The 12,500-nt window shown below is 42.4% G+C and overlaps 1 protein-coding gene across 2 annotated transcripts in view; it reads left to right on the forward strand.

Annotated features, from left to right (window-relative positions):
* TOPBP1 (DNA topoisomerase II binding protein 1) overlaps window positions 1-12,500 on the forward strand; it is a 204,258-nt gene that overhangs the window by 110,467 nt on the left and 81,291 nt on the right. For both annotated transcript variants that reach the window (XR_013624186.1, XM_078782464.1), the window contains exon 16: window positions 9,357-9,466. Coding sequence is in view for 1 of the 2 variants with exons in the window: in XM_078782464.1 (XP_078638590.1) it covers window positions 9,357-9,466 (110 nt within the window). In the remaining variant the exon portion in view is untranslated. The remainder of the gene's footprint in view (window positions 1-9,356; window positions 9,467-12,500) is intronic.

A 12,500-nucleotide genomic window follows, 5' to 3' on the forward strand; every position in this document is an offset into this window, starting at 1 on the left:
TTTTGACGTTGCTTTTCAATATGGGGATCAAGATTTAATACACATCTTCACGGAGTAACATGATTTGAACTAGAACGGCACTCTGTAGAGAGCATACCTCCGCCTGGTTGGCCATATCACTCAAAGGTGAAGAATCACTTTAAAAATTCGACTAGCTGGATCCGGATCCGGATCTTCACCAAAGTTGAATCGATTCTTCCTTGTCACACACACATAACCTGTCCAACAAGTTTCGTCCAAATCCATCCATAACTTTTTGATATATCCTGCTATGTATGGTCTTTGGCCCTATCTCCCAATGGTGAAGAATCACTTTAAAAAATCAAATAATTTTCATATCCGAATCCATATTCAGATCTTCACCAAAATCAAATCGACTCATCCTTGTCAGAAACCCAACCAGTCCACCAAGTTTCGTCCAAATCCGTCCACAACTTTTTGAGATATCCTGCTATGTATCGTTTTTTGTCCCTATCTCCCAATGGTGAAGAATCACTTAAAAAATTCTAGTAGCCGGATCCGAATCCAGATCTTTACGAAAATCTAATCATTTAATCCTTGTCACATACACTACATCTCTGCCAAATTTCGTCCAAATCCGTCCACAACTTTTTGAGATATTTTGTTCACAAACAAGCGGACAGACAAACAGACAGGGGTGAAAACATAACCTCCATCCAGCTTTGGTGCCGGAGGTAAATAGCTATATTCCCCTCTTTTTAGACAAATCCAACCTCCGCCGCCCGATGTTGCAACACCATTTGACGGTGGGCAGTATAAGTAGCTCAGAGGTTTGGCCCTGAGAAAAGCAAGAGTGCAACACAATTAACCTTTTAAAAGTCCATGAAATAATTTAATTGATCAATTAACTTAAACTTTTTGCGCCCCTGGGGACGTGTATTTTTGCTTTTAGATAAGGTACCATACATTGTTTCTGTATTTCTTTATATACAGGAGTGAGACTCATGGGAGAGTAATGTAGAACTGACAGTGGGACAAACATCAAGGGAATGAATGAGCAGGAAAGGGGACGGGTTGGGGGAGGGGAAGGGGATACAACACAACAACAACAGGCATTTTAAGGCCATTTTCCCTGCTAGAGCGGGGGTTAGCCTTGCGGTCCCCATGACAATCTTCTCCATTTTGCCCTATTTTCTGCATCTCTCCTTGTTAACCCCCTTGCCCGCATTCCTTCTTCCACCATCTTTAGCCAAGTCTTTCTCGGTCTTCCCCGTCCTCTACTTCCTTCTACATTCATTTCCATCACTTCTCAACCATTCACTTTAATCCTTCCTCAACACATGACCAAACCATCTCAACCTGTTCCTCTTCACAGCATCAATCACAGGCTCTATTCCCACCATCTTTCGCAATTCATCATTTGTCTTCCTCTCTCAACGATACTCCGCACATCCACCGAACCATTCGCATTTCCACCCTTTCCAACCTTCGTTGCTGCGCTACGTTCATTACCCATGTCTCGCTCCCATAAATCATAACACTTCTCACACATGCAGCATACACCTTTCCTTTCAGCTTCAACGACACTTCCCTCCTCATCAGCATGCCACTCAGTTCCCGAAACTTCTTCCATGCACATCTCACTCTAGCAACCATTGCCGAGTCTAATCCACCTTCTCCATTCAGCATGTCTCCGAGGTAGCAAAATGTTTCCACACCTTCCAGCTTCACGCCGTCTCCAAGATCCAACTCAACATTTCCTCCATCTGCAGCTCCCTCTGTGCACACCTTACATTTGAATGTAGCTGCCACACCGGTTAATGACCCTCTCAGACCACTACATTTTTGATGAACCCACTCAGCGCACATTGTACATTGAATGGAGTGCACTCCGACACCCTTCCTGCACAGGGGATGAAAGGGGATGAAACGCTGAAACTGGCAGTGCACCACCGCAGACCAGGAAGCAGCCATGTAGAATTTGGTCAATTCGCTGGAATTCTGTAGCTTACTTATTACAACATAAAATTTAGATATTTAAGGCCTAGCAGACTGGACAACATGCTTAATGTTTTTTGTGGAAAGACGCTGTACTGGACATGTGAGACAACACCTAGTCTGCAGAACACCAGGAAGACCATTTGTCATCTGAATCTGTTCTGTCAGAGATCAAACTCAGATATTAAAACTCAAAGGCAAGTGCAGCTGAGTATTTGTGGATGGGTGCGGACTTATATGGCATTGACTAATGGTAGGTACTCAGCAGCGTAGTACTATGGATTGACTTGGCAATCATTGCTGTAATAATACAGAACCTAACTCAGATTCACAATATACAGACCAGCTTGCCCACTGCATTCAGCCAACGAATGTCTCCGTACAGTCTTGCCATCAATTATATTGTAAAAGCCAACATTTTGCAACCCAATTGTACTGAAATGACACAAAACAATACTGTGCTTGTTTCTTCTTCTTTTTTTTCTTCTCTCTGCTTCTCTCTCTCGAGCCAACAGCTAAAATACTGCTCAATGATGATCTCATTTGGACAATCGCCATCAAACAACATTATCATGGTTTAAATGCAGTCTTGTGTGGGCCTGGTTAACTCGCAGTTTAGTACCTTCGGCAGAGGTTATTGCATTTGGGTCCATTTGTTTGTATGTCCGCACATCATGTACTAACATGTGCCACAAATGCCACCTCTTGGTAGTGAGTATGACACGTTATATTTTTTCAACCGAGTACCTCTATTAAGTACGTACTATTACAATGCGAGCACGTCTATTAAATACGCACTATTGGAATGAGAGTATGTCTATAAAGAATGTTAGTGCATCTATAAAGTACGTACTATGAGAACGTGCATTCGTCGAGAAAGTACAGAACATGAGTGCGACTATAAAATGCATACGATTGCAACGTGAATCTATTCAATAAAAAGGAAAAGGTCTGTTTTTTTATGCTGTATGAATGTAAATCTTACATCGTCCATGCATCGTCTACACACCACACAAACACACAAGCACACAAACATGGCACAAAACAACCACAACCACCCAACCACTGAATTTGGTGCACAGGTTGGGTGTGTGACAAGGCCGAATTGTTTGGTGAAGATCCGTGTACAAATTTTTTTTAAAGTGATTCTTCACCATTGAGAGACGGGGCCAAAACCGATATACGTTATAGCATATGTCAAACAGTTGTGGACAGGTTATGACAAAACAAGGTGGATGAGCTGGTTCGGTGACAAGAATAAGCCGATTCGATTTTGGTGCAGGTCCGAATCCAGATCCAGTCTATCAGTGGGATACAAAACATAAACTGTTCAGCCTGGTGGAGGTTTGCGCTCTGCCGAGTGCCGTCCTAGTTTCCAATGTATTGCAAGTTTGTGCAACATGTTGTAATCAAATGTATTTTTGAAATCGTGCAGACAATTATTATCTTTTTTAAATCTCTGACCAAGTCAGACATTTGCGGTATTGGTTCACGAGTTATCAGAGTGACAATATCAAACAAATATTCGTCATGGGTGTGTGTCTGTGTGTCTCTGTCCGCAGCATAACTACCCGATGATATCATCCGATCTTAATTAAACTTGGGTGGGAGGTTGATATCATGATCTAGTTGTGTCCTGCCTAGAGTGGGCGTATTGCGCCCATTGTGGGCGGAGCCACGCCTGAAAAATATTTTTCGGGGGTAATCGATTTCAAGTTACATCTTCTCCGAGGGAGTTGGTGGAATCTGACAGGGGTTTCGGTATTTGGTTAGGCCAATGTCATGTGTCTAGCCCCACGGAGCTCGATTTTTCATTTTCACCCCAAGGTCAAGGTCACAAGGTCACGAAATTTAGAAAAGTCGATTTTTAATGGTTTTATTACATTGTTTGCTTCCTGATAGGGTGAAATGTCGTACATGATCCTATATTATCACATACACCATGAAATACAAGTTGTCCAACAAATTTCAGAATATTTGACCTTTGAAGGTCACAAAGGTCAAATTTTCAAAGTTGTCGGAATTGAACCGAATTTTCGGTATTGTGTAGCTAACTCACCTCATAACTGATTATACATTATTTTCTATCTCATTTCAAGGTCAGTAACCTTCGTTTTGACCTTTCCGGGCACACAATTACGTACCGCTGGCTCTTAAAGGCCTGCGCACGCAGCGCATTGAGGCCCTTTGTAAATGGACATGTACACCGCATGTCGGGGGCCGACACCTGCCACGTGGGCCCCCGACCCCCCAGTCCGGGCCCGTTTCGGTTATAGTTCGTCCTTTGTCATTGAATACCGCTCGCTCGTAAACCATCGTCGTCTCCTGACTTGTAGTTATTTTTGACGTGCTGCAATCTGTTTATCATCCTGGCTGAAGGAAACTGACCATGCACATTGCCAAAAAGACTGGAGAGGGTGGGTTTTGAAGCAGGTGAAAGAAGTTCGTTATAACTTTGGGAGGAAAGTGTGTGTGGTTTTGTGGTGTCTGCACCCCAGCTATCACCACCCAAACAGAAATGTATTTGTGATTTGAGGTTTTCAGTTAAAGACAGTTTAACGACAGCAAAATGCCTGACTTGCTGCGTGCTGTACTCGAGACGTTGCGCTGATTCATTGCATTGCGTTAGGTGTTCTTCGATAGTCTGCTGTTCGAAATAGTTTCTTTGATTTAATGAAGGCTCTTAAGCCATAACGATCGCAAGTTCAGTAAGCAAACAACTGCTCAATCTTTGTGCCATCTTTTGCTGTGTGCTCACACATAAGTAAAGTGACGGAATCGACTTTGAAAGGATTTTCTCGATTATCCAGCCTGTGGTCTCTTGGGGAGTATTTTTTATTTTATTTTTGCTGACATGTTTGGCCTTGTTGGGAACATTGGCTTTTCCCCTTGTGCTCGCATGCCTGTCACTACAGAACAGCACCAGGGTGTTGGCCCCTTGTCTTTGTGCTAGGTGGAGAATAGCCAGAGGAATAAGAGATAAGCTTGCCAAACCAGAAAATGCTTCAAGGTGAATTCATGCATTCTCCAAAACGGAGCTGACACTGAAAAGAAAGCTTTTTTTTTTTTAAGTCCCAAATGTCTCTTTCGTTTTTATACGACCGAAACGTGAAGCATGTAATTTTATCTCTACCTAAAAGTGCTGATTCCTTTATTGTAAAGTAAGTGGAAAATCAGGACTGCTTTGGTAGCTCATTTAAGGGTTTGCGAAAAGTTTTCACTCCAGAGATTTAAGTCCGAAAGTATCAGTTCCCAAAGCCTCAGTCATCATCTGGTGCAGCGCTGTTAAGATGCGGAATGTCAAAAGTGCCTCGGCCACTGTTCCAAGGCGTCAACAAGCAACTGTGCCCTTGTCCACACACTTTTGCACGACCAGGCCATTGTGTGTCTCGTACCCTGGACGAAACTCACTGCAATCTCACTGGCAGTTCCGGTTCGGTCAGTTAGCTACATGGGCGATGTGGGTTAATCATTGGGTTTGATCCCAACTGAATTGGACTACACTAGAAACTGCCCTTTTGATGAAATGTCAGCAAAAAAAATCACACCTGTGCCCGAAGGAAGCGATTCAGTTTGGCATTTTTAATATGAAATGGGCAAAGCCTCGAAATGAACGAAACCCATGAAAATTACCCTTTAGAACCCATTAGAATTACCCTTCAGAACACATTAGATTTACCCTTTAGGACCCTTTAGAATTAAACACAGTGGGTTAGAAAGGTTCTTCCTCTTAAATCTCGACGGACGGACATAGCCAATTGTTGAAGCGGCTTCACCTCTTAAAAATATAGAAAAGGTTTTTCAGCTCCTTCATGGCATTTGCATAATGTTTGCATGGATTAAGCAGTCACAATGTAAGATACTTGGACAGCTTTGCTAGAAAAAAAGAATTGCCTCTGGTTGGTGGAAATTCTTGTGCATTCACCTTTCCCACACACCGAGCAAGAGAACCACACCCAGGCTGTATCTACACACCCCTTGGAAGCACGGACGACGGAGGGGATGGAGGGGGGAGCAGGGGCAGCTTGATATATAATATGTTGAGAAGGGAAAAAGGCTTGTGACAGCTTGGGGAGGGCAAATAGGCCTGTGGCTTTCCTTGACATCAAAGCCTTGCAGGTTTCAGCAAGCAAGAATGAGACACAGCAGAATACTCGTCTTTGTGAAATCTAGAATGAGACAGGTTTCTCTGGGCTAGGGCGGTGGCTGCAGACTTGTAGCTGCTGAGACCATTCCCAAGTGCCTCACCCTTTTGCTCATACTACTTTGATAGAAAGTGCTCTTTGTAGATGGTTAAAGTTGTGATCACAGTCCCTAAAGTTCATTCCTTTCATAAACATTCACTTTTTAGTACAGTACTTTTGGAAAAGTAAAATAACTGAAAACAAAACTTGTGCAGAGTTCTGTTCTCTCTTATATTTTGTTGTTGCACAAGTCATACTATTGTTCTTCCATACACCTGCATTGACTAACAGGATAGCCTTAGAGGCATGCGCACCTGCCTCTGCACTGCCATCCTGGTGTGCAACAGGCAGGCGATTCATTGATGGGTGTGCCATCCCTCGGATCGACGTTAAACTGGACCTGCCGTCCGCCGGCATTAGTTGGTGGATGTTAAAAATCCCACTATCTCCTTATCAAAGAGTCGGCGAGCTGTCGCCAGCATCCTGAATTTTTTTTTCCGAATCCTTTTACATTCAGCCAACACTCGAGCACATTATGACGGAGTAGCGATTCGTCCAGGATTATAATTTTTAACCCTTGACAAAGTAACTGCTTCGGCAGAATCGACGCGATGGATAGAAGATGAATGAATGATCGTTTTAAGGCCATTTTCCCCGCTGGAGCAGGGGTTGGCAGATAAAAAAAAAAAAACCACCTTTAGAGGCCATTTTTCCCCGCAAGGCGGGGGTTGGCCTTTTTCGGGAACCGTGGTTGTTGTTGTTTTTTGGTCCCCTTTTTGAAGCAATGTTTTACGGCCGGATGCCCTTCCTGACGCCAACCCTTTTTGCCGCCTTTGACGACAAACAGGGAATTACCAGTGAACTAGTACTCAATTAGCCGACCTCGGAAGGATGACAGGCTGAGGGGTTGGCAGATGATGTACGATATTAATTAATTAATTAATATACCTTCACAGATTGTATTTGTTCTTGCCATTAAGAAAAAGAACACCGTACACAGATAGACCTCAATGTGACACACCCACAGGTGAATATTTATGATGCACTAGATTATCTAATGAAGCTGACATCAACATAATGTTTGAAACCATGCTGAAACAGCCAAAGTGGACCCCAAAAGCATTTAATGCTTTATCTCTTTTCTTTGAGCATACCCAAGCTTTTTTTTATTTTTCTTTATTTTTTCTCTTGTTTACAGGAGCGAGGGTCATGAACGAGCAAGGTATAACTGACAATGGGGCAAACGTGAAGGGAATTGATGAACAGGAAAGAGGAGAGGGAAGAGGGGTGGAACCTGAAACTAGCAAGCAAGATAGTTGGATTTGGAAAGGTTAGCGGGAGCATTTGACAACGAGAGATGGTGGTGCACTGCTTGCTTGAAATCGTGGAGGGAAGAGTGAGACAGAACAGCCTCTGGAAGGTGGTTCTGTAAACAGGAGAAGCAAGGAATGAGAGTTAAGGTGTGCAGTCAACCTGGATCTTTGAGGATTTTTGAGGCCACTCTGCCATACAGCCCAGATTGGTGGAGTGTTGCAGTGATGGTTGTCCTTCTGGAAGTTTCTCCCATCTCCACACAGGATCTCTGGAGCTCAGCCAGAATGACCATCTGGTTCTTGGTCACCTCTCTTACCAAGGCCCTTCTCCCCCGATTGCTCAGTTTGGCCGGGCGGCCAGCTCTAGGAAGAGTCCTGGTTGTTCCAAACTTCTTCCATTTAAGAATTATGGAGGCCACTGTGCTCTTGGGAACCTTCAATGCAGCAGAGATTTTTTTGTCGGCTTCCCCAGAGCTGTGCCTCGACATAATCCTGTCTCTGAGCTCTGCAGGCAGTTCCTTCGACCTCATGGCTTGGTTTTTGCTCTGATATGCATTGTCAGCTTTGAGACCTTATATAGACAGGTGTGTGCCTTTCCAAATCATGTCCAATCAATTGAATTTACCACAGGTGGACTCCAATCAAGGTGTAGAAACATCTCAAAGATGATCAAGAGAAATGGGACGCACCTGAGCTAAATTTCAAGTGTCATAGCAAAGGGTATGAATACTTATGTCAATGTGATATTTCAGTTTTTCCTTTTTAATAGATTTGCAAAACTTTCTAAAATCCTCTTTTCTCTTTGTCATTCTGGGGTATTGAGTGTAGATTGATGAGGCAAAAAATGAATTTAAACGATTTCAGCACAAGGCTGCAACATAACAAAATGTGAAAAAAGTGAAGGGGTCTCAATACTTTCTGAATGCATGTGGCACATTAGGATTTAGGAAGCTCTCATATGGCTTGCAGGTGGATGGTCCAATCGGTTTATTGTGTATTTCTTCGAATAAATTAATTTATTGATAATCCAGATAAGAGTGCTTTTAATTAGCAGATTCAGTCAGATTGTGTAGGTGAGTGGTAATTCTAGCTTTGATTTACGTTTTTATCCCCATGTTTAAAAAAATAAAATAACGAGTGGATATTGTAATGGACTCCGTCCATCTGTCTGTCCATCCGTCAGGCTATATCCTCCTGAACGGTTGTACAGAAATTCACTGGACTTGGTAGTTATGATCACCACGTAGCATCAAGGTGCGAGAGCAGTGTCATTTTGGCCCTGCCCCCTTTGGGGCCCTGGGGCAGTGGGGCATGATTGAAAGGGCAAATAACAAAAAATGCAATTACGGGAACAATTTAAAACATTTTTAAAATGAATCGTTGTGCATGCCATCAACATTGCGGGATGCATGAAATATGTAACAATTTTTTTGGAATTTACCCTCAGTTCACGCCGCAGGGCGTTGGACTTTATGGTCACAGGGTCAAAATATAATTGTTTTAAACTTAGAGTTTTATATGGGGTCATTTCTGGTGGAACTTTTTGCTGTCTTTCAACTTTGCTTTAGGTGGGAAGCATGGGGATGGATGAGTATTCCATTGACTTCTCTATAGTTTTATTTTGACTGCCATTTTGATCCTAGTATGCTGATGTAGATCATTTTCCATGTGTCGTATGGGATTTTTGTTTTTGCTGTCTTCTGGGTTTTTGTTTGGTTTTTTTTTTATGTTGGAGGCTCTAGGCACGGACTATGTAGCCTTCATCGAGGCCAGGCCTTAAATAGAAGAGAAGAAAAGTTTATGATAAAAATTGTGTGATGTTTGTTTGTGAGAAAGAGACTTGTGAGTTTGTGAGGTGCACTCTAATTCCTATTTCTCACCCTTCTGCATGCATATTTAGGTGGAAAGATGCAACGCGTTGGCAGGTGTGGTTATCTGCGTTGGCAAGAAACTGAACAAGAAACAAGCAGAACTCCACAAGTTGGCCCACTCTTTGGGAGCCACTACCAGGTCAGGCATCGAGCAGCACAACAATCAGAACAAGTGTGCCGAGTTACTTTCACAAAGCTCACGAGTATGTCGTCATTAATTTTCTCTTCCAGCACACAGGAAGGACCTTTTTGAATCGGATGCACACACTGCTCAAAAATGTCAATGAAGTTTATGAGGCAGTTCTTTATGTTTATGGGGTTTCATAGCCTTAATGTTTTCTGAAGTGATTATTAATGTGTCTTCTTCATTAATCATCACTCCACAAGTGTTAGCGGAGAGGTACGCTTATACTCTCTATGAAGGGATGGCGCGGAAAAAAAATTTCCAGTCCCATCTGGTACATACAAAACTAAAGTTTGAGTATCTTTTCTGAAAAGTCATTTAGGCTACATCTGAGAAGTCTGTTCAACTGATTGTCGAGGTAGAGATCACCTTTCTGTACTCCAGACCATAGAAAAAGGTAAAAAGGGGGAAAAAAATGAGACCGGTCAAACCTGGGAATTCATATTGTCGTTCATAATAATAATAATAATAATCTTCTTCAGACGACATATTTCCGAGCTGCCTCCATCAATGGCAGAGTTTTGCTTTGTGCATTATCCTTTGGTATCGGAATTTTAATAGCATGAAAGGATTCCACAAAAAGTACGGAAAAACTACATTTATTTGTAAAACAATAGGACGGGATCCGACGAGTGGGCGGGACTATGACTGTCAACCAGTGCTGGTGGGGTGGGGCCACCAGACACATTTGCGTCAGTGTCGTGTTATGCGTGATAATGTGACGTCAAATAATATCAGCAGAAATATCATGGCTCGAGAAATCCCTTGTTTTTCAGTGAAAATAAAATTATAGTGAGATACCAGTGTCTCCACACGGGACGCACATGGTCACGAACCATCCCTCTCCAGTCACGGTGTCAAGGTTAAAAGCAAACCACGTGATCAAGAACCTTCTCGAGTCATGGTTTCTCGGTGGTAGATTCGCAGTGTCCTGTGTAGGAGTGACTCCAAAAAAAGCTGAATTATAGTATATATATATACACGAGCCAAAAGCACCCGGCGTTGCCCGGGTTCTTTTTGAATGAACTTACTACTATAATTCAGCTTTTACCTGTGGCCGTAGAAGATTGACTACTATACAGTCATGTAAAAACGTAAGTACACCCCATGTAAAGTTTTGAATTTTTCAACATATTTCAACATACAGCTATTTGATCTTCATTTCAACAATATTGATAGATAAAGGTGATATAATATAACAAATATCATGAAACATTTACATTTTGTAGTCCATTGTATAATTTATATAAACATAAATGCAAATTTCACATTTGGAAAAAGTAAGTACACCCCTACATTTATCACTACTTCAAATACCGAAAATTTGAATCAGGTGCACCAGCTCAGGTGCAAATGATTAGAACATCATGAGAGAGGATCTTGGAGGAACCTGTCTTATTTAAACCTCAGACATTTAGTTTGGTTTGCTCTTTGTTGTTGAAGTGTGCGGCGTCACCATGCCGAGATCAAAAGAGCTCTCTGTTGCCTTCAGAAAGAAGGTTATAGATGCCTACGAATCTGGGAAGGGATTTAAAAAGATCTCCAAACAATTTGAAATCAATCATTCGACTGTCCGGAAGATCATCTACAAGTGGAGAAGATTCCAAACAACTGCCAACTTGTTCAGGCCAGGCCACCCCAGCAAGTTCAGCCCGAGAGCAGACCGCAAGATGCTGAAAGTCTCTAAGAACCCCAGAATGTCATCACGGGACCTACAGGTAGCTCTTGCCACTGTTGATGTCAAAGTGCACAAGTCTACCATTTGAAAGAGGCTGCACAAATTTGATCTACATGGGAGGTGTGCCAGGAGGAAACCTTTGCTGTCCAGAAAGAATATCAGGGCAAGACTAAAGTTTGCCAATGAACACCTTGGCAAAGACCAGCACTTCTGGAACAATGTGCTCTGGACAGATGAGTCAAAGGTAGAGCTATTTGGCCACAGTGCCAGAAGACATGTTTGGCGAAAACGAAAGACAGCATTTGACCACAAGAACCTGATACCAACTGTAAAGCATGGTGGTGGAAATATTATGGTTTGGGGCAGCTTTGCTGCATCAGGGCCTGGGCAGCTCACCATCATAGAATCCACTATGAATTCTTCATTGTACCAGAGGGTGCTTGAGGATAATGTGAAGCAATCTGTCGGAAAGTTGAAGCTCAACCGAAGGTGGACCCCTGCAACATGACAATGACCCTAAACATACCAGTAAATCCACCAAGGAAAGGCTGAAAAGTAAGAAATGGAGGGTTCTGGAATGGCCAAGTCAAAGCCCGGATCTAAATCCCATCGAGATGTTGTGGGGGGATTTGAAACGAGCTTTGCATGCAAGAAACCCCTCAAACATCGCACAGCTGAAAGAATTCTGCATGGAGGAGTGGGCAAACATTTCTCCCAGTCGATGTCAGAGACTGGTAGACAGTTATGAGAAACGCCTACTTGAGGTTGTTTCTGCCAAAGGGGGCAATACCACCTATTAGACCCAAGGGTGTACTTACTTTTTCCACATGCGAAATTTGCATTTATGTTTATTTAAATTATACAATGGACGACAAATGTAAATGTTTCATGATATTTGTTATATTATATCAACTTTATCTATCAATATTGTTGAAATGAAGATCAAACAGCTGTATGTTGAAATATGTTGAAAAAGTCAAAACTTTACATGGGGTGTACTTACTTTTTCACGTGACTGTAATTCAGCTCAGCTTTTAATTGCGAAATGGGACCAGCCCGGCCGATGCGGCCTCGACCGGCCTCACCACCTAGCCTATAACTTTCCCGGGACCCGTCCCAACATTTTTGGTTCTTTTTGAATGCATTTACTACTATAATTCAGCTTTTACTCGTGGCCGTAGAAGATTGACTACTATAATTCGCCTATAACCTTCCTATAACCTCAAAAACTTTTTTTTTTCTTTTTTTTTTGTATACAAGATCGAGGCTCGTGAAAGAGCTAACATTAATCACACAAAAATTCAAACCGAC

This window comes from Myxine glutinosa, chromosome 7 (assembly GCF_964187855.1).
Source record: "Myxine glutinosa chromosome 7, kmMyxGlut1.1, whole genome shotgun sequence".
NCBI lineage: Eukaryota > Metazoa > Chordata > Myxini > Myxiniformes > Myxinidae > Myxine > Myxine glutinosa.